The 24,760-nt window shown below is 41.8% G+C and overlaps 1 protein-coding gene across 2 annotated transcripts; it reads left to right on the top strand.

The window, feature by feature from the left end:
• Positions 1-13,514: 13,514 nt before the first annotated feature.
• On the top strand, positions 13,515-22,913 carry tcea3 (transcription elongation factor A (SII), 3). Of its 2 annotated transcripts, XM_084356731.1 has the most exons (21): positions 13,515-13,756; positions 14,521-14,583; positions 14,748-14,853; positions 15,247-15,352; positions 17,399-17,932; positions 18,015-18,137; positions 18,408-18,509; positions 18,606-18,674; positions 19,190-19,291; positions 19,429-19,494; positions 19,805-19,864; positions 20,047-20,118; positions 20,258-20,326; positions 20,600-20,662; positions 20,760-20,834; positions 21,266-21,426; positions 21,571-21,632; positions 21,737-21,886; positions 22,010-22,156; positions 22,662-22,733; positions 22,834-22,913. In XM_084356731.1, the coding sequence occupies exons 1-21, from the start codon at positions 13,688-13,690 to the stop codon at positions 22,840-22,842; spliced, it is 2,280 nt and encodes a 759-aa protein (XP_084212857.1). In that variant the 5' UTR covers positions 13,515-13,687; the 3' UTR covers positions 22,843-22,913. The 2 variants fall into 2 exon arrangements, with proteins under 2 accessions (XP_084212857.1, XP_084212858.1); XM_084356732.1 differs by lacking the exons at positions 19,805-19,864; positions 20,047-20,118.
• Positions 22,914-24,760: the final 1,847 nt, after the last annotated feature.

Genomic DNA, 24,760 nt, shown 5'->3' with positions numbered 1-24,760 from the left:
CTGCATATGTGAAAAAAGTAGTATAAAGCCTTTTTATTGGGGCTCCAAAGGAAGCTGCATGTAATCTGACTAATTGCCTTGAGATTTCACTTGGTAGCTTAGTTGCATTGTGGGTAATGTGGGCGCCATGATTTCAAAAGGATGAAGAATACGTGTATAAAGAAGACAATCTCTGCTGTAACAATTTAATGTTTTTAAAATGTCCATAATGAGTCCAACAGTGTTATAGAAGTGCAATGCTAGACCAGTGGACTTCTTTTCAAAACTTGGCGCCTGCATTACCCACAATGCTTAGCCCCTGAGTGTGGAGGCAATTTATCAGATTGCATGCAGATTGCAGATTGCTCTGGAGCCACAAAAGGCTTTATACTACTTTTTTCACAATGCAGTGGAACTCCTCAAGTCCTGTAAACACTTTAATGTGTAAAATGGGTGGCGTTACCCTTTAAATTGAAGTGTTCGCTGTTAGGTCTCTCGGGTTTTGATGAATAACTCTTGAAGTTTGGCTGTAGAAAGTGCTAATCAAGAGCTTTCATTTGATATATAACTCATTTCGCCCCCACTCTCTGGTTCTCAACCCTCATATCTCAAAATCACGGCATCTGCAACAGGTGGCCAGACATACAGTCAAAGCTACTGGCTGCAGCTCAAGGAAACCATGCATGCGTGTGCAGAAAACAATGTGATCATTAGGCAGTGTTGCAAAGCAGTATATCAGTCAGACAGACCTCAATGACTAGGGAGGGCTACACAGCTGTTATCAAACACATTTCATAACCTTTTGCAAACTTCATTCATATTTTTGGTTTTTCTTAAATGGCAGCATTAGTAACTATGTTCCTGTGTACTGTTATCCTCTGAAACTCTGTGCAAGAGTATATACATTTTCAAAGTATATTCCCTGTATCAAAACGCATTTCTAAAATCACTCAAAAATATATGTTCAGTCCTTTGAAGCTTGTTCACCTCCTGTTTGGCAGTAGGTTGAGGTACTAGCAAGCATTAGCCAGAAGAGTGATAAAATGTTGATCCACTGGGACTGAAACCACTTGAAAAATAATTGCACTCCCATAAAATTTGGAGACTTGTGAGAGACAGATTTAAAAATAGGTCCCAACTGAGTCCGAAAACACGGGCTCATAGTATTCCCATAATGCAATTTGACTGGTGTCTTTTTGTCAGATATTATTGTCTGGTGTGGCAGCCCCTGATGACATCACTCTATTCTTTATTCAGACTTTACAGCAGAAGACATTATACAGCTGTTTTTGGAAGCAATTAGTCCTCGATATCTGATCCAAACAGACAAAAGTGGTGGAATTTCCTTTTACAAAAAGGTAAATATGCATTAATTGACAATATCTGATAATTTATAAAGGCTTGTGGGTTGTTATACTGTACAATACATTTTTAAAGAGCTGTTGAACAAGTGATGAGACAATATGATTACTTCACACAGGCCTGATGCCCAATGTGAGAGGTTAGAGGAAGTGGTGTGGCCCTGCCAGCAGTCTGTTCACTGCGGGTTCTGCTGAGGAACTTCTGGTTTTTGTCTGATCACATGTTCAATCAGTTGGTAAAGCTGTCTTCTTTCACAAGACATATGTAAACATGTTGTTTTAAGGACTTTAAACCTGTAAAAGTGCCTCTGTGCTTGGCAGGAAGAGGTACGAATGTATAAATATTTTCACTCTTGTTACTCTTATGTACTTTTCTGTGTTTTGACCGTGCTGCTGTGTTTAAATTACAAGACTCTGGTATTTGAGGGATACACAGAGCCCAAAAGTAGTCTTAAACTTAAGCTATAAGTAAGCTTACAATGTGTGACATCTTTGGATTTAGACATGTTTGCACAGTGTCTATTCAGCTAACTGGATCATTTAGCATTGAGTCCAATTCCTGCTTCTCTCAAATCACTTCTGTTCCTGTGTATAAATATCTAACCTGTGCAGAATCCACTGCAAAAGCTGCTAATACACGGAGGAAAGGTAGTCGTCGCAGGTTTCGAAATATGCTGCTCTAATTGGATTAGTGGCCAGTTGAAAAGGGAATGAGAGTAAGAGGGGATTTACACACTAACACAATTTGGCCCGTTAGCGTAGGAATATGCTTTGTTAATGTGCAAAGCTTGATCTGAAGGATTTGTGCAGTTCGATGTTTGTACACAGATTTGATCTCAATTACAGAGTCCTATTTGAATGAAGGGAGCAACACCGAGCAGTTGCAGCCGTCTCTCGAGCTTCTCTTCCATTCACGGACTGATTTGATTCTTCTTTTTTTATGAAGGATTCCCTCCCACTCTTTCATTCTCGTGTCAAAGGCTTTATGCACTTGTTTGTCAGCATAAAGCCGAAGCTCAAGCACAAACGAAGAGAGCTCAGAGATCAAATCGCAGCCTTGGGAAGAACCACAGGATCTTTTTGCAGACACACTACACAAATGACTCAGTGTCTGTCCAGTGTGTAATTGACGGTTGTGGATAAGTTATAGTACATATTCTACATATCCCTTTCCAGCTTTTTTTCTGCCTTTAAAGGCGTCCATGGGGCACTCACTGTGCAACAAAATGGTGAATCATTTTCTCTGGGTCATTTCTTCATAGGCGTGACAAACTCCACAGGTACTTTTTGCAGGCAGGAGCTGGGTTAAACATCTCTTTCTCAGTGCATAATTCAGATTCAGTTTGGTTAGTCATTTAGTTATTTTGGTTGGATTGTGTCTAACAGTGGCACCACCAGTTATTTCGGTCAAAGGGAGCCGAAAATAGTGGCACCACCAAAAGTGTTTTGGATATGGCAGATTTGGTGTGTGTGCGTGTGTGTGTGTGTGTTGGGGGGGCAGTAAATAGAGACTTAAGAGACAGCTGAAGATACAAGGATGTTCTTAAAGTCTTTGGGTGGTCCAACCTCTCCGGGAGATTCAGCCGACTTTCTGCGAGTGCCAACGCCGAACAGTGGTCATTAATAGCAGACGAACGCACCAACCCCACCAGGCTGGGATTACCTACCAGCCAACTGCAGATGTGAACGTCTAAACAATTCTCCCACTCTGTTTTGACATGCTCTATTACAGGTTGTGCGTCCTACACCAGATCCCCCCCCAAAAATTGACAGCTAAATGAAATCATTCATTTTCTGGTCTGATGTCATCCAAAAATTGCCATAATTGCCCCGGCCTGGCGTCTCTGGTCTGAGACTGGCAAAGAAAGACACCAGCGCTGGGCGAGGTGCACTGGGAAAGAAGTAGACTGGTGGATGCTCCCTGCTGGATGTGTGTTAACTCTTTGTCTGTTGAAGAATGTGGGATGTACAGAACAGTGAGGGGTTCAGCACCACTTTCTTCTGTCTGCTCGGAAAGCAAGCAAAGACAAGACAGGGCTTGATGTGGTCAGAGTCGAGAGGCTAATGACAGACTGTGAAACCCAGCAGCAGAGGCTCAGGGTACTTCTGTTCAGTGTATGGGAATGCACACAGATGCAGTTATGTAACCATGTAGAGCCTGAGAGCCACCAAGATTCAAGAGCGAGGGGAGACTCACCGGGCACACAAAACTTCAGGGACTTATTCCTTTCAGCAGAATCCACTTCTCTGCTGTCTCTTTTAGGTATATGGTTTCCTAAACATTTGCCTCACAGTGGCAGAAGTATTATGATTCACTTCAGTAAAAGTAGCAAAACCACAATGCAAAAACGTAAAGTTACATTCTTATAAGTCGAAAAAATGTAATTAAAGTTATATCAACAGTGGATCAAATGACTGAGTGTAATGTGTCGTGGAAATTTTCTGCTCTTGGTGGGGAATGAAATAGAGACTTCTTGCCGGCCGACAAAGTTTTATTTTCTTTGCAAAGAAAAGGTCAATCAACATGCGAGCGGTTCAAAATGAAGAAAGACCCTGAACATCAGGAAACTTGAACATTTATACCTGAGGAAAAGCCCACCCCTTGGGTGTGTTTTACATCCTTTGTCTGCTGTGGGGTTGGCCCCCTACTCAGGGTGTCTTATCACACTTTTGTCTTTCACAGGTATCGGCACTGACATCCTGGAGTGTGATTAAGAGGTCTAATCAACACTATTTCAAATACAAAAGGGTTTGAGTATATCATGAGAAAGTGAGAGGTTGGGTGTCTCAGAAACTTGAAATGCAATTACAAGGTCTAGACATTAAAATACACAAATGGGTAGTAAACAAAAGAGATCTGATGACTTGGGGGAAGCAGGGTGTGGAGTCGTCTCAAGTCAAAAGGAATATTCAAATTTACCACTACACTTCCCCCTTTTGATTATTCATTAATCACACCTGAAGAGAAAAAGAAAACAAACAAACAAACAAAAAAAAAAAAAAAAGATAAACAAGAAATGAAAAAAAATAATATTTACAAAATCAAATAGATGAAATGAAATAATGATAAAGAAATAAAACAAAACAAAATGACAAAATGAAATAAAATAAAGAAAAAATGCAACTTTAAAATCCTACTACAACTTAATTATCAGACACATTAATTCACATAGATTTTAAAATGTATCATCATGGCAGTCGCTTAATTGGCATAATATGCATGAACTTGTCCTGATTGCCAAATTTCAGGATAAACAGTGCAGGTGTATGTTGCATTTTGTCCTTTGGTCAGAGTGACAGTCTTGGCGGGTTTGTAGGTGTAAGCTTCTGTCAGCATCACTGACCATGAAAGGAACAGGATCAGGTGGTGCATGATGTAGTTAGAAGAAAAGGGTTCTGTGTGTCTAATTGGTGTTTGTTGAATTCACGGAGTTATCCCTCGTGTTGTCCTCACGTTGTTCGTTCTCGTGTCGTTCGGGTTGGCAGCTGAGTCCTTCTGTTGGTTCGGGAACCTTCCTGCAGTGGCTGGCGTGTATCCACGTTGTTCTTTCAGCAATCTTCACAGCGGTATGTGTTGTCAGGAGTACTTGGAATGGACCTTGCCAGCGTTTGGAATGCCAATGTTTCCTTCTCAGGTCCTTTATCACCACCCAGTCACCAGGCTGGAAGTCATGGAGCGATGTGGAAGCTGGCGGTGGAAGGGCTGACTTCACCTGCTGAGAGATTTGAGAGAGAGTGGAAGATAAGTTTTTGCAATATTGTAACATATCATCTTCACATAGGCCAGTGGAGGGGAGTGGCCTGAATACAGGCTCCACTCCTAAAGATGGAGGTCTGCCGAAAAGAATTTCAAAAGGACTCATGTTTGCTAATTTGGATTTCAGAGTGCCATTTTCTCGTTCAACAGCACCTCCACTGGCAAGATGATATGCACAATGTTGTCTAAGGTCAATGGCAAGAAATTCACTGATTTGGGTGATTGCAGAATTGACAAAGTGTGTACCATTATCGCTACTCAGTTTGGTTGGTATTCACCATCTAGGAATGATTTCTGTTAAAGCTTTTGCTACCACTTGACTGTTTTGGTGTTTTGCTGGAAATACTTCAACCCATTTTGACCACATGTCAACCATCACTAAGCAGTATTTCTTCCCTTCTGCTGGTGACAGTTCTATGAAATCCATCATCAAATGTTCAAATGGTCTATTTGGTGGTGGATGAGCGGCGTGTGTGATTGTTTTGGTTTTACCTGTATTATGTGTTACACAAACCATACATGATTGACAAAACTTCTGCGCATAAGCTGAAAAACCTTTGGTGAACCAATGTCGGGTTATGGTATCCAACATCCCCCCTTTTGACACATGGTCCAATCCATGTGTCAACTTTGCAAAGTGAGGAAAGAAATGTTTAGGTAGACATGGTTTGTTATCGGGTCCTTGCCACACTGCTTCTTTCTGTGTGGCACCGCATCGTTTCCACAGCGTCTTTTCTTCTGGTGTGGCAAAGGTCTGTAATGCTTCGAGGGAGCTGGGTATGGAGACTGGAGTTGAAACGAACAAAGGATTAAGGATAATGGGTTGGAGTGCTGCTCTTTTTGCAGCAGCATCAGCTCTTGCGTTTCCTAGGGAGATGGGGTCAGAGTTGTTAGTATGAGCAAGACATTTACAAACAGCAATTGAGGTTGGGAGCAAAATGGCATCTAGAAGAGCTGCAACTTTGTCATGATTGAGAATGGGTTTTCCGTCAGATTTTAAGAATTGTCTGTGTTTCCACAGAGTGCCAAAATCGTGTACAGCACCAAATGCATATCTGGAGTCAGTGTAAATAGTTGCGGTTTTGTTGCTTGCCAGTTTGCATGCCTCTGTCAATGCTATCAGTTCTGCCGCTTGTGCAGAGTAGTGGGAAGGGAGTGAATCTGAGACAAGAGTTTCATGGTTAGTGACAACAGCAAATCCTACTCTGTTGCGACCGGTTTGTGGGTCACGTGAGGCAGATCCATCTACAAAAACAACCAAATCAGGGTTAATTAATGGGGTTTCTTGTAGATCTGGTCTTGGAGAGCAGACCTGTTGGAGGACAGCAACACAATTATGTTCCTGTCCATCGTCAGGCGTAGGGAGGAGAGTGGCAGGGTTTAAAACATTGCATCTTTTAACAGTGATGTTAGACATTTCTAAAAGCACAGTGTTATATCTGAGCCATCTTGCTGTGGAGAGGTGTGAAGTTTTTTGTTCAAGTAAAATCATGGACACAGCATGTGGGACCAGGAGGGTTACATCAGAGTAACCCACAATGTCTCTGGATGCCATAACTGCTTTTTCTGCAGCAGCAACAGCTCTGAGACATCTTGGGAGGCCTGCAGCCACAGGATCCAGTTTTGAAGAAAAATAAGCTACGGGACGTAGTTTATTTCCGTGATCCTGTAACAAAACAGAAGTCATACATCCATTTTTTTCATCTACTGTTTGAGTAAACGGCCTGGTGGGATCAGGTAGTCCCAAAGTTGGAGTGGTCTGTAAGGCAAGTTTTAGTTTGGTGAAAGATTGTTCTGCTTCAGGAGTCCATGTGATCTTATCTTGTGACTGCAAACTATTGCCATGAATGAGGGAGGCGAGTGGAGCCTCAAGAATGGCATAGTTTAAAATGAACTGTCGGCAATAAGAGCACGTTCCAAGAAATGACATCATTTGTTTTTTTTTTTGTGATAGGTTTTGGAAGATTCTGAATTGCATCTACTCTTTTTGGTGAAAGAGTTTTTCCTTCAGAAGTAATGATATGACCTAAGAAAACAACTTGTTTCTGGACAAATTGTAATTTCGACAAGCTGGCTTTGTGACCACTTTTAGCCAGATGTTTCAAGAGTTTGACTGTGTTGGCTTCGCATTGTTCCTTGGTTGGACTGCAGATCATAAGGTCGTCAACATACTGTAGTAAAGCATTACCTGGAGAGAGAACAAGAGATTCAAGACTTTGTTTGAGAGCTTCATTGTAGATGGTGGGACTCTCACAATATCCTTGACACAAGCGAGTGAATGTGTAGCGTCGTCCATTGAAGTTGAAAGCAAACCAAAATTGACTTTCTGGATGGACAGGAACACTGAAAAAAGCATTAGAAAGATCCACCACTGAAAAGAATTTCGCAGAAGGGGGAACTTGAGACAAGATGGTATAAGGATTTGGAACATTTGGAGCTCTGGGTTGGACTGCTGCATTAACTGCTTGCAGATCTTGAACAAAACGCCATTCTGTTGGTTGATTCTTATCTCTGATTTTTTTGACAGGGAACAAAGGTGTGCGCACTGGAGAGTCATCACAGGGGATAATTACTCCTGCTGCTTTAAGAGACTCAAAAACTGGCGTTATGCCATCGATGGCTTCTTGTTTTAGTGGATATTGAACCTTGCAAGGTCTAAAGTCAGATTTTGGGGTTATGACAACAGGTTCACAGTTTTTGATGAGGCCAACATCATACTTATCAACAGCCCACAATGTCTTAGGGACTTCCTGTAGGGCGGTGATAGCTGCAGCTTGTTCTTCAGACAAAAAGGACAAAGATTTAGAAGTGCTTTCAGGTACCAGCTGGATTGTTTTCGTAGTGTGCACAACAGATGTTAAACGTTTACAATAACACTGCAGTGTTGGTGAAAAAAAAATAGATCGATCACATGTCTTTTGCCAATCGGCTGCGCGCTGACATGATTTTATGAATGGGCCCAAATCTTCCCAGTTATCTGATGTGTGTTTTGCAAGTGTTATGTGTGGGACTGAATCAGTCATGGTGTACATGTTTGATTGAGCTGATGTGAGAGAGATTGATATAGCACACCTGTGTTGTGTCCAATATATGTGTGATAGTTTAAGCTTGTCAAATCTCTCTCTCATCCAGCTTTCCTCAAATGGCTCATCAGGTTCTGGTGACACATGAGAGGTACAATGCAGATCCTCTGGTGTCATGAAATCAGTTGCAGTTGTTAAAACTGTCTTTTTAGCTTCTGTGACTAATTCAGAAGAGACTGTTAGTTTCTGCAATTTCCATTGATATGCATAGAGCAAATTTGAATTTTGGTGAACAAAGGAGTGTGAAAGACTTGGTTCCAAATCGGATAGTCTGTGAACTTTCACACCTTCTGGGGTTGAGATTAGGCAAAGGCCTAATTTGCACATTAAATCTCTGCCCATGAGATTAATGGGACAGACTTCAGAGAGTAAAAATGCATGTTTGAAATTTGTATGTGGTCCATCCTCACATTTAAGTGGGACAGTAATGTTCTCTCTGATTGTTTGACCTGATGAACCAACAGAATATACATGTTTTCCACTCAGTTCTGGTTTTGTAGTGAGTTCTAGAGCTCTTATCACAGAATGTGTGGCTCCTGAGTCAACTAAGAATACAACATTTTGTTCAGCAATGGTCAATGTATGTTTGGGAAACCTTTTGAAATGATCAGATGTGTATTGAACATATGTTAAAGCAATTGTGTCTGGGCTCTCAATAGATTGTGTGTTAATCTGCTCAATATGTGTGTGTGTGTGTGGTGCGGTACCTCCTTCTGGTTTCACATGTTGGTTGAGCCTGTCAGCAGGAGTCCATCTCTCGCCGACAACCCCCGACCACTGTCAGTCTGATGTCTGTGGAATTGATGATCTTAATGTGGGACATTCACGTTTCCAATGTCCAGATTGGCCACAGCGGTAACAGACGTCATCAGGATTTTTTCTTGCAGATCTGTTAGCATTGTTTTTCCAGTTGTTGTCTTGGCTGTGTATTCTTTGCCTGCTTTCACGGCGTGGTTGCCTGTATTCTCGGACTGTGTTATACATGGTCATTGCTGCCATGTGAAGTTCCTTTTGAGTTGTCTCTTCTTTTTTCTTTTTCTTATGGAGTAATTGGTTAGAGGCATGTGTGGCATGCCTGCGAAGTTCTGACAGGCGTGCATCATTCCAACCAATGCAGGAGTTTTTAACAGGTAAGGCAATGTCTGGTTTTAGTCCGTTTAAGAAACAATTGCAGAGATGAATTTCCCATACATCTGGTGCGATTGGAGAAGGTGATTTGTTGGAAGAATTTTTTTTGTTTGAACAGGCGCATCAGGATGAGCTGTTCCCGAACTTGTTTGTTGTGTCATGCTGAAGGGATCTGTTCCTCTTCTCTCGTCGGTTGTTGTAGAGTTGTATGGTGGTGGAGCTGAAGGATGGGAGGGTGGGTTGCCGTCGAGGTCTGGGTCCAGCTTCAAAGCCGCCAACTGTGGAAACAAAGAGGAAGAAACCTGCGAGTCTGATGTTCTTTGTGTGTGTAAATCTTGCTTTTCATTGGTTTCAGTTCTTTCCAGTGGAAAAGGAAGTTGTTTCTGCATTATTCTCCTATTTCTTGCATCTGCTTCCGTTTTCCAAATCTGTAAACATTCTCTTTGATCTTCTATAGTTTCCACTTTTTTTTTTTTTTTTTTTTTTTCAGATAATATCTTTGTCCTTCTCATGTCTAGTTCTTTTTTCTTTAGTTTTTCCTCTACTAGTAATATAGTTTTTAAACTGAGAGATCCCCCTATTGGGAATCCAAACTCAGCTGTCCAGACATTTAAATATTTTAGAGTTTTAGCCCCATATTTCTTTCTCATTATATCCACAATTGCCCCCTCTGGAGGTCCCGCCTCAACAGAGCCTTTACTCCCCATTCCAGCTGTGGAGGTCGTGCACGACAATTTCAATACAGACGTCTCTGTAAGGACCACTTCGTTACATATATCAATATAATAAAATATTAATATACCCCGCACAAGTGATAAAAGCGAAACCCAAAGTATTTAAACTTTGATCCCTGAGTCATGGACTCAGACACAATTGTGGATAAAACGAAAATTAGAAATATTATGTCAAATTAAATCCCAAATTTTAAGAGAAAAGGAGTTAGAATGTCAATATTTCAAAGCTCACCAGATAAATTTCGCTGACTTGTTCGCAGAATTCCAGCAGTGACGATCTGGGGCGTCTGCGGTCAGTCCTCCCTTCTCAGAAGAGATTTTGAGGTTGGAGGCTGGAAAGCTTTTTTCTTCCAGGATGGCCTGTCACTGTCCGCGTTCCGTCCCAGACGATCACCCGAGGAATCCCACTTCTGACACCAAATTGTCGTGGAAATTTTCTGCTCTTGGTGGGGAATGAAATAGAGACTTCTTGCCGGCCGACAAAGTTTTATTTTCTTTGCAAAGAAAAGGTCAATCAACATGCGAGCGGTTCAAAATGAAGAAAGACCCTGAACATCAGGAAACTTGAACATTTATACCTGAGGAAAAGCCCACCCCTTGGGTGTGTTTTACATCCTTTGTCTGCTGTGGGGTTGGCCCCCTACTCAGGGTGTCTTATCACACTTTTGTCTTTCACAGGTATCGGCACTGACATCCTGGAGTGTGATTAAGAGGTCTAATCAACACTATTTCAAATACAAAAGGGTTTGAGTATATCATGAGAAAGTGAGAGGTTGGGTGTCTCAGAAACTTGAAATGCAATTACAAGGTCTAGACATTAAAATACACAAATGGGTAGTAAACAAAAGAGATCTGATGACTTGGGGGAAGCAGGGTGTGGAGTCGTCTCAAGTCAAAAGGAATATTCAAATTTACCACTACAAATGTTAAAGGGATTGCAACTCTATTTTAGTGTCTTTCAGCTCCTTGTTTTGACGTCAAAGTCCACAAGTTTACTGTTTTTGTTCACTCTCACTGTTCTCGTGAACAGCAGACACACGCAGTTAATGACTAGCTGGTGAACATAGTGGAGCATTTAGCAGCTAAAGAGTCAAAAAATCCACCAGGACTTGGTGGAGACCAAAAACAGAGCTAAAAGTGAGCGAACGTTGGTATTTATCAGGTGGAAAACACAACTCCAAATGAAGGCGGCTGACGTTGCGCCGTATCTGCTGGATATGAAAATAAGCAGGTCTGTAATATCCACTTTATAAAGTGTCACGTTAATAAATTATTAAGTGTATATTTATTGATGTTGTGATTTAAGGTTTAAAGTACAAAGTAAACATAATCATTATGCAGAAGAATTGATCCCATGTGTTTTTCATTATAAAACAAGATTAAATAGCACTTGACTGTTGTTTACCAACTGTTAAGCAATCGGATCCATTTCAAATATTTTAGAAGATGAAGAAGATTTTTGTTTGTAAAAATATTGGCCCATCTGACATGTGACTGTAGCTTAGTGAAGTAAGAATCCTGATACCTGCCTCTGAAGTGTTGTGATCGTACTTCAGTGCAGTGCTTCAGTGAAAGCACCACCACTGCTAGTTTGAGACAGGTGTACATGGAGGGAAAATGTGATAATTGTCAATATTTTGTGCAGAAGCCTAATTTGAGGTTTGAGAACAAGCTGTCCACAGAGTTACATTTCTTCAGAGTGAAGAGATCAGACAGTTTATTTAGTCTGAGCGTCTGGGAAAGGGGTCAGAGAGCCTCAGAGGGTGGAGCAGCTCTGTTTCAGCCTGAGCTGAAGGGTTTAGTACACTATGTTAGAGGATGTTGCGGGTTGAGCTTGATCACTGGTTCTTCCTCTTGGCCTGCTTCCCCTCTGAACTCAGGGTGATCTGTCCCACTTCTCCAGTTGGCCGATGATACTCTACCTGCCTCAGACGGAGGCAGGTTATATGCTCAGCCTGTTGTGTAACAGCGGCGTAAAGAGATAATACTCTTTGCTTTCACCTGCCGTCATTAAGACGGTTACCTTCAAATCCCTGAATCACAAACAGGAGTGTCACAGTTTGCTCCAAGATTAACGAGACAAGGAGCAGATCTTTGTCGTATAAAAAAAATCCAAACACTTAAACTTCACCTTTAGGGCAGACTTTTAAATCTTCCAGCCAGCGCTGCTTTGTAATGATATACAATTATGCTAGAGAGCATTGCTGTCTACATAAACTGTGTGCATGTAAACTGTTGGGTATGAGTACATTTATAGACAGAGAAATCCAAACCAATTAAAACCTCAACTTCCCCACTGATATTTGATCTAACTTCAAAAAACAACTTGCATCCGTCCTGTCCTCAATTCCCATAAACCGTCGAGACATCCAGCAGCAGCAGCAGCAGCAGGGACGTCTCTGAGACCTGGACTGCAGCAGGGCTCCGTTCCCGGTGGACTGTGGGAGTCAAAGCTTTCATGCCTTTCACTTCTGGGAGTGTGTTTCCTCTGGAGGAGATTTTCTATGAAAACAATCTGTTAGCGGTTGCTTCCAAGAAGTTGTCAGAAATGATACACAAGCACATTTTTTACAAGGACACCGAGGACCTTGTAGAAAGCACAAGTAATCACAAGAAATGTTATCCTCTGGATGTTTGTGTAAGTGACCTCTGATACATCACGAGACACAGACTGCAAATCATTTTGAATCATTGTTCACTCCAGCTCAACATTAGGATGGTTTAGTGCCATTTCACTGGGTGTGTGCTTTTCTTGGTAAACAGCTTGTCTCAAACTTTCACAATAAATGTTTCTGCAACAGGTTCGTTAGAAAGAAGAAGAGAAGAAACATGGTACGACTGACCGAGCTCGATGTTTGTGAAACCTCAAAATGAGTGTGAAGAGTTCATAAAACCTGCCACAGTCGCAAGAGTGGCAGCAGGTAGGTGCAAATGTGATGTTTGGAAATCTGAGGCTTATTCTCATGAGAGGATCACGGTCTGTGTAGTCGTTGCAGACTGATAGACCTGCATCACAGCGCCCTCTGGTGGCAAACACGTATAAACAAATCCAGGAATATGTTGTTGTTTTTTTTCACTTCAACTTCCTTTTGTAAACGAAAGTGACAGTTTTGTGCGGTGTTCTCTCCACATCTGCACACTGGAGGAACTCAACAGCCTTTAAAGATATGTGATAAGCGTGATGTGTAAGTTGGAGCTGTGAGGGAGCTCATAAACATGCAGTAAACTGTGATCGGTGTCAGGCTCCTCTGCTGCAGCCAGAATACACAGACATACAGAAGACAGGATATGCAGCCATTAAGGTTTAAAAAACTAAAGCTGAGGGCGCTGATTGGCTGCTTTAATCGCACAAATGAAGAAGTATTTAAACATTTTTAGACACTTTTGTTTAATTTCATTATATTTATTTTTTTAAGTGTCCGCTCCAATGCAACGTCTATATTTAGTTGTTGTCATGTGTCGCCGTGGTCAGCTGGGATCCCGCCGCAGGACACGCCTCTGGGCTGAATGGAGCACGCTGTGCGTAAAGTCCGACCTGCAGCGGATCCAAAATATTTATTTTTTTCACCCTCATTTCACCCATTTTTTCTCAAATAACTCTCTTCTGGATATTACTCATTCGCTCTCAGTCGAGTAAATGCAGCGATGACGCGGGAGGAAGATCTCATCCGGATTGCAAAAAAACTGGACAAGATGGTGTCTAGAAATAACACGGTGAGACGGTATTTTGACACTCACAGGTGGCGCGTTCGCCCGCCCGCCTCGTGCTGCGCGCAAAAAAAAAAAGGCCCCGTGAATGTCTCTTGTGGAAGTTGAAATGCAGTGGAGACAATAAGTTTGATTTTCAGTCTGAATCGCTGTGTTTGTGAGCTGTGCACACGTGTAACGTGAGCCCGACTGTGCTGGAACAAACGATCAACAGGTGTTTGGAGCGCGCTCGCTCTCTCGCTCGCGGGACGTTTCGGGTGTCCGGCGCTGGGAGTTTGTCCGCCTGTTGACAACTTTTACTTTGCAGATCTTTTGCTGCTGTCCTTATCGATCCGCGAGCCGTGCAAGTGCAAGTAAACACCGCGGCCTGTGGGCAAGGTCGTGTGCTTGTGTGTGCGTGTGTGTGTGTGTGTTGTGACCGACTCTGCAAACAGGACGTTGCTCCGTGGCGCTCCTGCACAGTTGGTGTTTCATGCAGCTGTCAATAAAAAAAGTTGAAAACTGCGATTGATTTAAAAGCTGCTGTGATATGTTCTTTGAATTTACGGATTCACTGTTGATTTCTTCCAAATATGCTGATGAGATTGTGAAAAAAAACAAAAAACACAGAAGTGAAAGTGTTGCTGCCTGCTGATCAGATTGTGGTGTCCATGTTGAATTGTTCACATTTGCACGCTCTCAAATATGTGCATGACATTGTCATTACATATTTGTAAATAAAGATGCTCAAGATGGATTGGTTTTAGTCTTATTATGTGTTGTGTGTGCAGGAGGGCGCCATAGACCTGCTGAGGGAACTGAAAGGGTTCAATATGACACTCAGACTTCTCCAGGTAGGCTCCAGTGTGTCATTGATAGCTTTAGTTTGTGTCAGAGTACAGTTCTTTCATTAGTTCAAACCCATTCACATTCTTGAAACAATGCAAATCATACACCACAAGACAAATGCATGACTATTAAAGCCAAAAATGTACATTAACGTGCGTGATTGTTTCAGGAAACGAGGATCGGCATGTCTGTGAATGGTATCAGGAAGCACTGCACAGACGAGGAAGTCATTGCTCTGGCAAAGGTCCTCATTAAAGACTGGAAGAGACTCCTTGGTACTTGAACCATTAGATGATTTACACACATGCATGACGTATGCGACAGTGAAAGGAAAAGTTCAGCCAAAGGTGAAATGGTAGTCATTATCTATCTATCTTTTGCAGTCCACAAATCATTTCTGGAGCTTCACAGCAAACAGCAGTGCAGCATTCAGCTAAACAACTAGAGTGGATGGAAAAAAACAAGTCCCCATCTACTTCAGTTGTTAAGGGGAACGCTACGACGCCGTTTTGCTGTGGATCTCCAGAAATGTTTTGCCGACTACAAAACATCACCTCACTTCATGGGGGTGAGTAGACGATGACTGAATCTTTTTGGCTGAACTTATCCTTTAAAATATTAGTTTGTGCAACACATGCATCAGTGAACTGACTGATTTTCTCACACAGACTCTGGCCCCTCTCACTCTGAGAAACCATCAGAAATCAAGAACGGTTTGGACTCCGGCAAACCAGCAGCGTCTCCAAACAGCTCACCGTCTGAGTCCCAGAGCAGGTCAGTACTTCTTTTACAGGTAACATTTAGCACAGAGGCAGAGAGGTTGAGAAAGTTCTGGTCAATATGAGTCCACCAATAACACCTGTCAGACCCAGAGTGGTGAGTGTGAGCTCAGTTCACCTAAAGAAATTACATGAAATAACGACGGAAATGCATGATGATGATGATGATGATGATGCACCACGCAGGACCTACAGTATTTGTACATCAGATGATTTTTTCATTATGGCATTTGGAAAATAGTGCAGATGCAACAACAGCTCTGTCAAAAAGCACTTAAGAAATTAAAAGATGAAAGGAAGCGTGAGCAGTCACCACTGACTGCCTGAAGGCGATACTGTGGCAGAATATCCAGGAGTAAATTGAAATGTTAAATGATGCAAAGACATGTGTTTGTTTCTTCGCCCTGAAAGCTTTTAAATCCCTCTATTTTTCAGCCCTTTGTAGCATTGCATCATCATTTTGAATACGTACACTTTTCTACCCACTAACAGCCGTAAGTGGACTTGAGTCATCCTGACATGCAGTTTTGTTCCTCGAGGGAAATGAATGATCTCTTAGATGAGCAGTAAATGTCAGGAGTAGGCTGATCTCTCAGGTGTTCGAAGACAATACTCAGCACCGAGGATGACGCTTAAAGATTAAAACTAAAATAAAAACTATAAAAGAAGCATCAAATATATTCATCTGTTCTCAGTGAATTTTAAGTAACGGTTGTGTTGTGTGTATGTGCATGCATGGGTATCATTGTGATCAGAGTAGGACTTCAGAAATGTACCTTCAAGGTTCAGTGCACTTGATGTTGCCAAGGCTGCAATTTAGTTATTCACAAGTTCAAATATTGGACATTTATACTGATGTCTTCTTGCAAGAACTTTTCCTCTGAAGCTCCAAATTCTTCTCTAAATCCCCATTCAGAAGGAATTTATGTGTGTGTTTGTGTGTGTGTGTGTTGGTCAGCGATTTTAATCCCACAAATATCTCTGATTATTTAGCAGCCACCTCAGTGACGATCACAGTTGTACGTAGTTATTATAGTTATTCTTTATGCTTGTAACCAGGTCGGATTCTGACTTATCCGGTTTGAATGGGTCCTCAAATGAAACCTATTTTTTTTTCATGGCACGTATGAATTGAGGACTCTCACAGCCTGAGAAACAAAGCTGCTCTGTAGTCTGGTGGTACAGTACGGCACTCACCATCTTCATATTACAGTTATTAAAGGGGCACTATGTAGTTTTGGAAAATAAATTCAGAATATATACATATAAACAGTAAAACTGATATTGTTTTGTCCTTTAAGGTCAGTTTGTTTATTTATTCAGTCATGAAAACAAAGACAGTTTGTTTATTTAGTTTGTTTAGGCATACAAAAATAAATAAATGAAAATGTTTTCTTCTGATTTAAATTACCTCTCAAAAACTGCATATTGCACCTTTAATCTTACGTACATAGCCATAAATAGATACATTACCTCATCATCATGCATCCTGCTTTTGTCCACAGGGCAGCAGAATCAACAAAAAGATGAATGTTCCTTGTAGATGCTTCAACATCAGTCAACTCATACAATCAAAGAAAAAGTTAAAGGTGCACTGTGCGACTTTTTTAAAGGCCTGTAAACAGACGGAGCTCTTGATAGAAGGAGAAGCATTTTGCAAGAGCAAACATGAGTTTTAGATGTACCTTAAAGTCATGTGTTTACATTATTGTTCATCAATATTAGAGATTTTTTTTTTGAGTAGTTTGAGTTATGGTGGAGTGAGAAAAAAAAGATAATAGAAGTCCCCCAGTTTAAGAATTTAGGACTATACAACCAAAACTGCTACGGAAAACAGTTACATAATGCACCTTTAAATTAAACAGTACTTTGTAAGCTCATTAGGGGCTTTTGTGGCGTCTGAGGAAATTATTTTAATTCGAATCCTGTCTGAATACGGCCCACGTTAGATTACAACAACAAGCCTGACTTTTGTGAAACTAGTCAATGTTTGCTGGCTCTTGAACAGAGGTTAAGGTTACACTTCCTTTGTTTCTGTTAGTCACAGGAGACTGGATGTCAACCCGAAACAGGACTCCGATCCTGACAAAAAACACTCCAACAAAACCAGAGAGGAAAAACAAAACGAAGAACACAGAAACAAAAAGAGACACGCAAATGACCTCAGCAGTGAAAAGCACCTGGAGGCGCCCCAAAATGAGAAACATCCGCGAGAAATCAGAAAAGAGAAGCATCGAGAAGAACTCAAGAAACAAAGGCCTGTAGAGGATGCCCCGCTGGAGATAGATAACAAGAAACAGAAGCATGTGCAGGACCTGCAGAGTGAGAAAAACAAGCCGGAAACAAGGAAAGAAAAGCCATTAGAAGAACCAGGAAGGATTAGGCACATGGAAGACGTGAAAAAGGAGAAACACCCAGAGGATCTCAGGAAGCACAGCCACGCAAATGACGCGAAGAACAAACACAGAGAAGAAAACAGACAAGAGAAGACGGAACACTCGCCGCATCGAGAGAGATTGCCGAGTGAAACTCAGAGAGAGAAACCTGCTGATGTTAACAAACCAATTTTTGAAAGGTGAGAGGAAAGTGGTTAAAACAACTGGCACTTGCACATCAGAAACACTCAGCAGAGCTTCAAACTGAATTATTTATTTCAGGAGAGGAGTCTTGGACAGCAGTATTCTGTATCCCACCCGCTTCCCCTCTCCTCCTCGGCCTCCTCGACCTCCTCGGCCTCTCCTCCCGATCAAACGGCCCTCTTTGGACCTGAAAAAGGAAAGGTCGGGACTCTTACATTGCCTGAGCTGAAATGTTCCCGCTGATGCTGCATGTCATAACGTTTCTGAGTCACTCACACGCACTGACATTTGTTCCCTGCAGTTTTATAACCGGACTCACAGCCAAACAGGAAACACGCTGTGCATGATGCATGCTTCTTCAGGTGTGTCTTCATTAAAAAGATTTTGTCTTAAGCTTGGATTGCATTCCACATCATCGTGGGACTCTTCAGTTGCTGCGCTCTGATCTGTACTGTTGTGACATTTGTTCAGGAAGGACGGTAAAGACTCTTCCTCCCGACATCCTCGTCCTCACGCTCCTGGACCCGCCTCGCCTCCGGCCAAGCGGCCTTCACTGGAAGTAAAGAAAGAGAGGTCAGGCGTGCTGTGGTGCATGTTTGTGAAAAGATTTTTGAGTGGGGTTCTGAGATTTTGAGGTAAATCTCAAACAAATGTTGATTCTCACATCAGGAAAATTCCACCGGACCCGAACGCTCCTATAGCTCCTCTTCCTCTCCACCTTCATCCTCCTCCAGCAAGGTCAGGGGTCTGCATGCCCACTGCATGGCCTCACATTAAAGGTCCCATATTGTGCTCTTTGTAAGTTTCATATGTTTTATTTTGGGTGACAACTAGCACCTCTATTCACCCTCCATTTCAGGTCCTGTCTCTTTAAAGGGGCACTATGTAGTTTTGGAGAAGAAAGTCAAACTCAGAATTTAATATTTACAATATTGATGCGGTAATAATACAAACTCAGAAATATTTTTCTCCATCATTGAATAAACAAGCTGTGAGGAAAATAAGAACCCAGAACTCTGTTTGAGGCTAGAAAGGTGGCAGGGTCCGCCACATATAAGCAAAGTAGAACAGTTTGAAACTGTTTTGTCCTTTAAGGTCGGTTTGTTTGTTCAGTTTAATCACGAAAACAAAGAGAGTTGTTGAGCAGCCTAATGATCCAATAAGACAGGAAACCTCACTTTCTACAATATGGGACCTTTAATATTCATTCTCACTGGTGATTCAGCTCAACTCAAAAGTGTATTTCCATTTAGAAAAGAGCCTCCTGACCCCAACGCTCCTCTTCCTCCACTTCCTCTTCACCTCCACCCTCCGCCTCCCCCGAAGCGCCCCTCACTGGACGGGAAAAAGGAGAGGTCTGGATCAGATGAGTTCTCATTAGAGGCTGCATGTAGTCAGCGCCTTGGTTATTTTGGAAAGAAAAACAAAACCCTCTAATTCAATTTACCGTTTTTCTCCTCTGCATTGAATCCTTGTGTTGTTGCCACAACAGGAAGGAGTCATCAGAATCTAAACCTCCTTCACTGAAGAAGACGTCAGACCACGTGAAGAAGGACAGGTCCGGGATCTGGGAATTATTCTGTTTCTCTTTTGTCCTTGAAAAAAATGCTTTGCTGCTGTCTCTGGATCAGTGACCTCAGACTTTAATCTCTGTCTTTCGTTTGTTTTACACAAAACATTGACACAATATAATGTCAGTATATGACAGTAATGCGGCGTGTAGGGCTGTTATGAGGCTGTTATGTGGCTACAAAGAAAATAATTAATAAAAACATGATTTAGAAATCTATGGACGTTCACATCTTAACTTCAAGTAGGTTTTCAGTATCAGATATTTTCTTGATACAAAGACTGTTTTCTTTCTGCAGGAAAGACTCAGTGGATTGCAAAGTGTCTAAAAAACACTCCGATGAGGCCAAGAGAGAAAGGTTGGCGAGTTAGGAGTGTGAAAATTGTCAATCTGTGGGTGTGAAACATGGTCGTTGTGTGGTTCAACTTCTTCAAACAGCTCTTTGTCGGCTGTCAGTGCATGAGGAGCGTGGTGTTTTATACTTTCACTGTCCTGTGAGTGGATTTGTTTGAGAATCAAACAAATGTTTCCTTTTGTCAGGAGCGATTCATCCGACTCTAAACCGCCTCCTCCCAAAAAGCCCAGTGTGGATGTCAAAAAAGAGAAACACAGGTGTGCCAGAGCAGGGGAATAAATTCCACTCTGCATGCACTTTGATATACGCCGCTTCTTGTTCGACATAATCCCAAATGTGTATAATATGTTTTGATCACGGTGTCAGTGTAACAGCTCTTTGTCTTTTGTGTTGCAGGAAGGACTCCTGCGACTCAAAGCCTGGCCAACCTGTGAAACGTCACTCAACTGACTCCAAACCTGACAGGTAAGACTGGCGTGTGCTTTGTTTATAGTGTTCATGCTTTATTTTTCAAGTCCCGACGGCTCATTTAAAGGACAGTTTCTGAATTCTCTGTGGGCTGAGCGATTTGATTTTCACAGTTTTATAAAACATGCAGACCTGCTTTATAAACAAACACGACAGGAAATCTGACGTTCTACAGCAAAGGACCTTTAAATCTCACTCATACTCATAAATGACATGAAAATAACCATTGCCAATGAAACCGTATTTACTGTCTCTCGTCACTGACTTTAGGCGGGAATCCACTGATTCAAAGAAAAGCAGCTCGCCACCAGCAAAGAAGCTAACAGCTGAAAGGTAAATGAAACAGAAAAAGTTCTGACTGACACATTTTTATTAAAGTGTGTGTTTCAATGGAAAACATAAAAATGATGACGCTGACTTTGTTTTATAGGAGAGAGTCTCACGGCTCCAAGACCTCTCAGCCTGCACCTCCGCAGAGGAAGCCCTCTGTTGACAGCATTGAAAGGTATCTCACTAAATCCAAGTCAGTGTAGGTTCTTTACAATGTAATATGATCCTCATGATGATGGTATAGTCAGTGCAGTTAAAGTACATACGTTTTCAGTAAAGAGGGTCATCTTCTAAAATATACCATTGATGCCAATGAATAAGATGAGATGTAGCGGTTATCTATGCTGTGGTTCTTTATCCACGGTGACCCTGTCTCCATAAAAATGTCCATTTTCAGCCGTACTGTAGCTGTGACCTTTTCCATAATGAACACCTCATTCTTGTGTTGCCACTGTTTTATGTTTTGGCGTTGTGGCTGCATAAATGTCCTTAATGATGTCTAGTGACTGACGCCTCTCCTTCCTGAGGTCAGATCAGACCACAAATACACCAGATGTCTACACTTACACACTCTGTGCTCTTGTTGTGATGTGTCCCATTCTGCAGAAAGGGAAAAATCGATACCCCTAAAACTCCCACCACCCCGACCAGCCCCATGTCACCTGGCTTCAGCTCTTCTGGGGGTCCTCTGTCCCCTCAATACGCTACTGGAGTGTCCATCAGAGACAAGTGCATCGAGATGCTGGCAGCTGCCCTGCGCACAGACAGTGAGGCTAAGATCACACTTGTTATCGCTAAGAGCACACAGGCAGCAGATAATATGCTGACAGAGAAACGCAGCCTGCGGGAGCACACGAAAATATCACTGTAGTGTGCAGATTAACATGCAATGTTTTTTCTGGTATTCACAGACGACTTCAAAGATTTTGGGACAAACTGTGACAGCATGGCTGCAGAGATTGAAGATCATATCCTTCAGTGTAGTAAATGATTTGCCTGGTTTCACCGTCCTGTAGTTCATTCAGTGATGATCCAAATCCAAAGTTACACTCCCTTGACTTCATTATTGCACATATCTACCAGGAGATAAAGGCCACAGATATGAAATATAAAAACAGAGTCCGCAGCCGTATCAGCAACTTAAAGGACCCAAAGAACCCTGGACTTCGCAGAAACGTCCTCGCTGGAAGCATAGAGTTGAGCCGCATCGCCTCCATGTCTGCTGAGGTACAGAACGCTGCAGCTGCATGCTAAGTAACCAATTGACGAACTCCTTTCTCAAACTCCTCACTTACAGGACCTCACATTGTCCCCTCTGCTGCAAATGTTCACTTCTTTGTCGTCATGTAGGAAATGGCCAGTGATGAGCTGAAGCAGCTGAGGAACGTTCTCACGCAGGAGGCCATCAGGGAGCACCAAATGGCCAAAACTGGCGGCACCACCACTGACCTGCTGCAGTGCGGCAAGTGCAGGAAGAAGAACTGCACCTACAATCAGGTAAACAGGCCAAACAGACCACCAACATATAAGTACAAGTTTCAACAAAGCAAAACAAACCATTAGAGAGAGAAAAGTGAATGCAAGAAGGTAGAAGGGATGACTTACAGGTTACAGCGTGGTTGTTTCAGCAGGCCAGGGGGTTCAAGATGGTTTGCTCATCAGTACCCAGTATCTCTATAATATGTGAACATATCTACACATACCAAACTCTTCAACTGGTTTATGAATTCTGATGCATTCACCCGATGCCCCCATGTTGGAAGAAACGCTGTGAAAGAGCCCTCTCTTATGCCCCTATGGTTAATTACACATGATAAAGTGCCCTCCTGGGTGACCTTCCAGTGCCCTTTCTGCATACATTGCCCCACCACACACAGCTTGTGCCCTGTTATTTTTTTCACCCCTGCCCTCAGACATCCTGAGCCGCCACTGCTGTTTACAGCTTATACAACCTTCTGTATACGTGTGTGTGTGTGTGTGTGTGTGTGTGTGTGTGTTTTAGGTGCAGACACGCAGTGCTGATGAGCCAATGACCACATTTGTTCTGTGTAATGAGTGTGGTAACCGCTGGAAGGTAAGTCTGTCCTCCGCCTTTCTCTCAGTAACTCATACCTTTTGTAGTTTTTTTAATCATTTAAAAAATAATAAATGTTGTTTTTCTTCCTCATTTTCAGTTCTGCTGATGCCTTCCAGGTGAAACCACGTTTTTTTTTTTTTCCTGAGACTATTGACCTGCGTATTTTCTATAATGGGAGGGCGGGCGGGGGGAGTTTATAAATGATTGCAGCTGGTGATTTAAACAGATAACGGTGTTCTCACAATTTTTACTTGACATTTTGAGATTTTTAAGTGTGTGCTAATAATCAGAGTTTGCTTTATATTGAACTGAAGACTGAGCATGAACGTCAGTTTGATGACTGTTATGAACAATGACTAATGATCACGGTGCTGTCATGATTGAGCTAACATGCTGTGTCATGTTACAGCTGTTCACTATGTATATATCTAATTCCAATAAAACTGCTTAAATCATCAGTACGATGGCTTTTTAAAATCACATTTAATAAAAAAGTGTCAATCAGTCTCAGAGTTACTTCCCAAATCATCATCAGCAGCAGCGTCTGTCACAATTGTTGAGGTCAAAGTGTGGTTTAGATGCATAATTTTACATTTTAAGAATTTAAGTTTACCGTAACTGATGTTTTAAAGGTGCACAATGTTGTTTTGAGGAAGAAATCTTAATCAGAGGAGAAAGATCTTCGATTGACTTTTTTTTACACCTAAACAAATAAATAACAATATAAACAAACTCTCTTCTAAATAAACAGACTGACCTTAAAGGAAAACACAATTTCATACTGTTTTACTTTGTTTATATGTGGCGGACCCTGCCACCTTTCTAGCTTCAAACAGTGTTCTGGGGACCTGATTTTCCTCTGAGAACAGCTTGTTTATTCACTTATTGAACCAATAAATATTTCTGAGTTTGTTTTATTACCTCATTAACATTATAGATAATGCTGAGTTTGAATTTCTTCTCCAAAACTACAAGGTGCCCCTTTGAACAGTTCTTTACATCCTCTGCTATTATCTCTATAAACACATCTGGAACAACTGAACTGAGGTAAGAAATACAAACTGAGTATTGCATCCACAAGTTTGTCTTCATCTACAAAATATTCCAAGAGGAGCATTTTTAATCAACAGTTGACACGTTATCGATTATGAATTGATCCTGAATTCATTGTACACGTCTCAAGTGTGACTTTACTGCACTTGTAGTGGAGGAAGTTTTCCTGTCGCACCGCTGAAAACGTACAGTAGATGGCAACACTTCATCATTACTCAGAGCACAGGCAGCATCAGTTCCCACAGCTGAATTTTCCTGTCCTCACGTTACTAAGCGCAAATTAAGATTTGCTCATTAGTGCCAGTCCAACAGGTTTGTGAAGCCAGAGGGAAGTGCTGCTGAAGATTCAACTAAACAAACCTCTGATATCCTTATGAGGAAGAAATATGTTGGTGCAAAATGTACTCCACTAACTCTGTGTTTCTGAAAGAAATGTACTACATACAGTGCATTCAACATATACTTTATAAGGCTGGTGTTAATGGGAGGAATATGGTCTGTATGTCTGTAGAAATAATACAAAGGAAAAGCATCCCGGACGCCCTCTGGCTCAATATCCACCATCTGGTTTCCTGTGAGTCGAAACCACATTCATTTGCTTCTTCTGCATCATTTCCACCATTAACAGTCCTGTGTTGATGTGCTGCTCAGAAAGCATCACTGTGTTATTCTACACTGGTGCATTGGTGTAGTGCTCATTGTCTCTCTTTCAGCCTGAAGTCCCAGAGTAAGCAGGAAAATGCGACCTGGAGTTCAACTTAAACATATCAGATAGACAGGAATTTTTTTTTAAAAAGAAGCAAAATCAACTTGCTAGCCTTGAAATTCTCACACAAGCAAGCAAAAATAAATCAAAAAAATGATTTCTGTCATAATTTGTTAATGGATTCTGCAACATAATTTCCCATATGTTCATTTGGCAGCAGCTGCTCTGCTCTGTGACCTCAGTGTACCAGACCAACTGGTGATTA

This window comes from Pagrus pagrus (assembly GCF_965226575.1).
Source record: "Pagrus pagrus genome assembly, chromosome: 7".
Taxonomy (NCBI): Eukaryota; Metazoa; Chordata; class Actinopteri; order Spariformes; family Sparidae; genus Pagrus; species Pagrus pagrus.
The sequence above is the reverse complement of the archived record's forward strand: the minus strand, read 5'-3'. Positions and strand labels throughout refer to the sequence as shown.

Excerpts from the sequence above, each read along its gene's own strand:
- tcea3 (XM_084356731.1), top strand. The coding sequence starts at position 13,688 with ATGACGCGGGAGGAAGATCTCATCCGGATTGCAAAAAAACTGGACAAG. Across the intron at positions 20,327-20,599 it reads ACTGACTCCAAACCTGACAG|GCGGGAATCCACTGATTCAA; the intron begins GTAAGACTGGCG and ends CACTGACTTTAG. Across the intron at positions 20,835-21,265 it reads TCTGTTGACAGCATTGAAAG|AAAGGGAAAAATCGATACCC; the intron begins GTATCTCACTAA and ends CCCATTCTGCAG.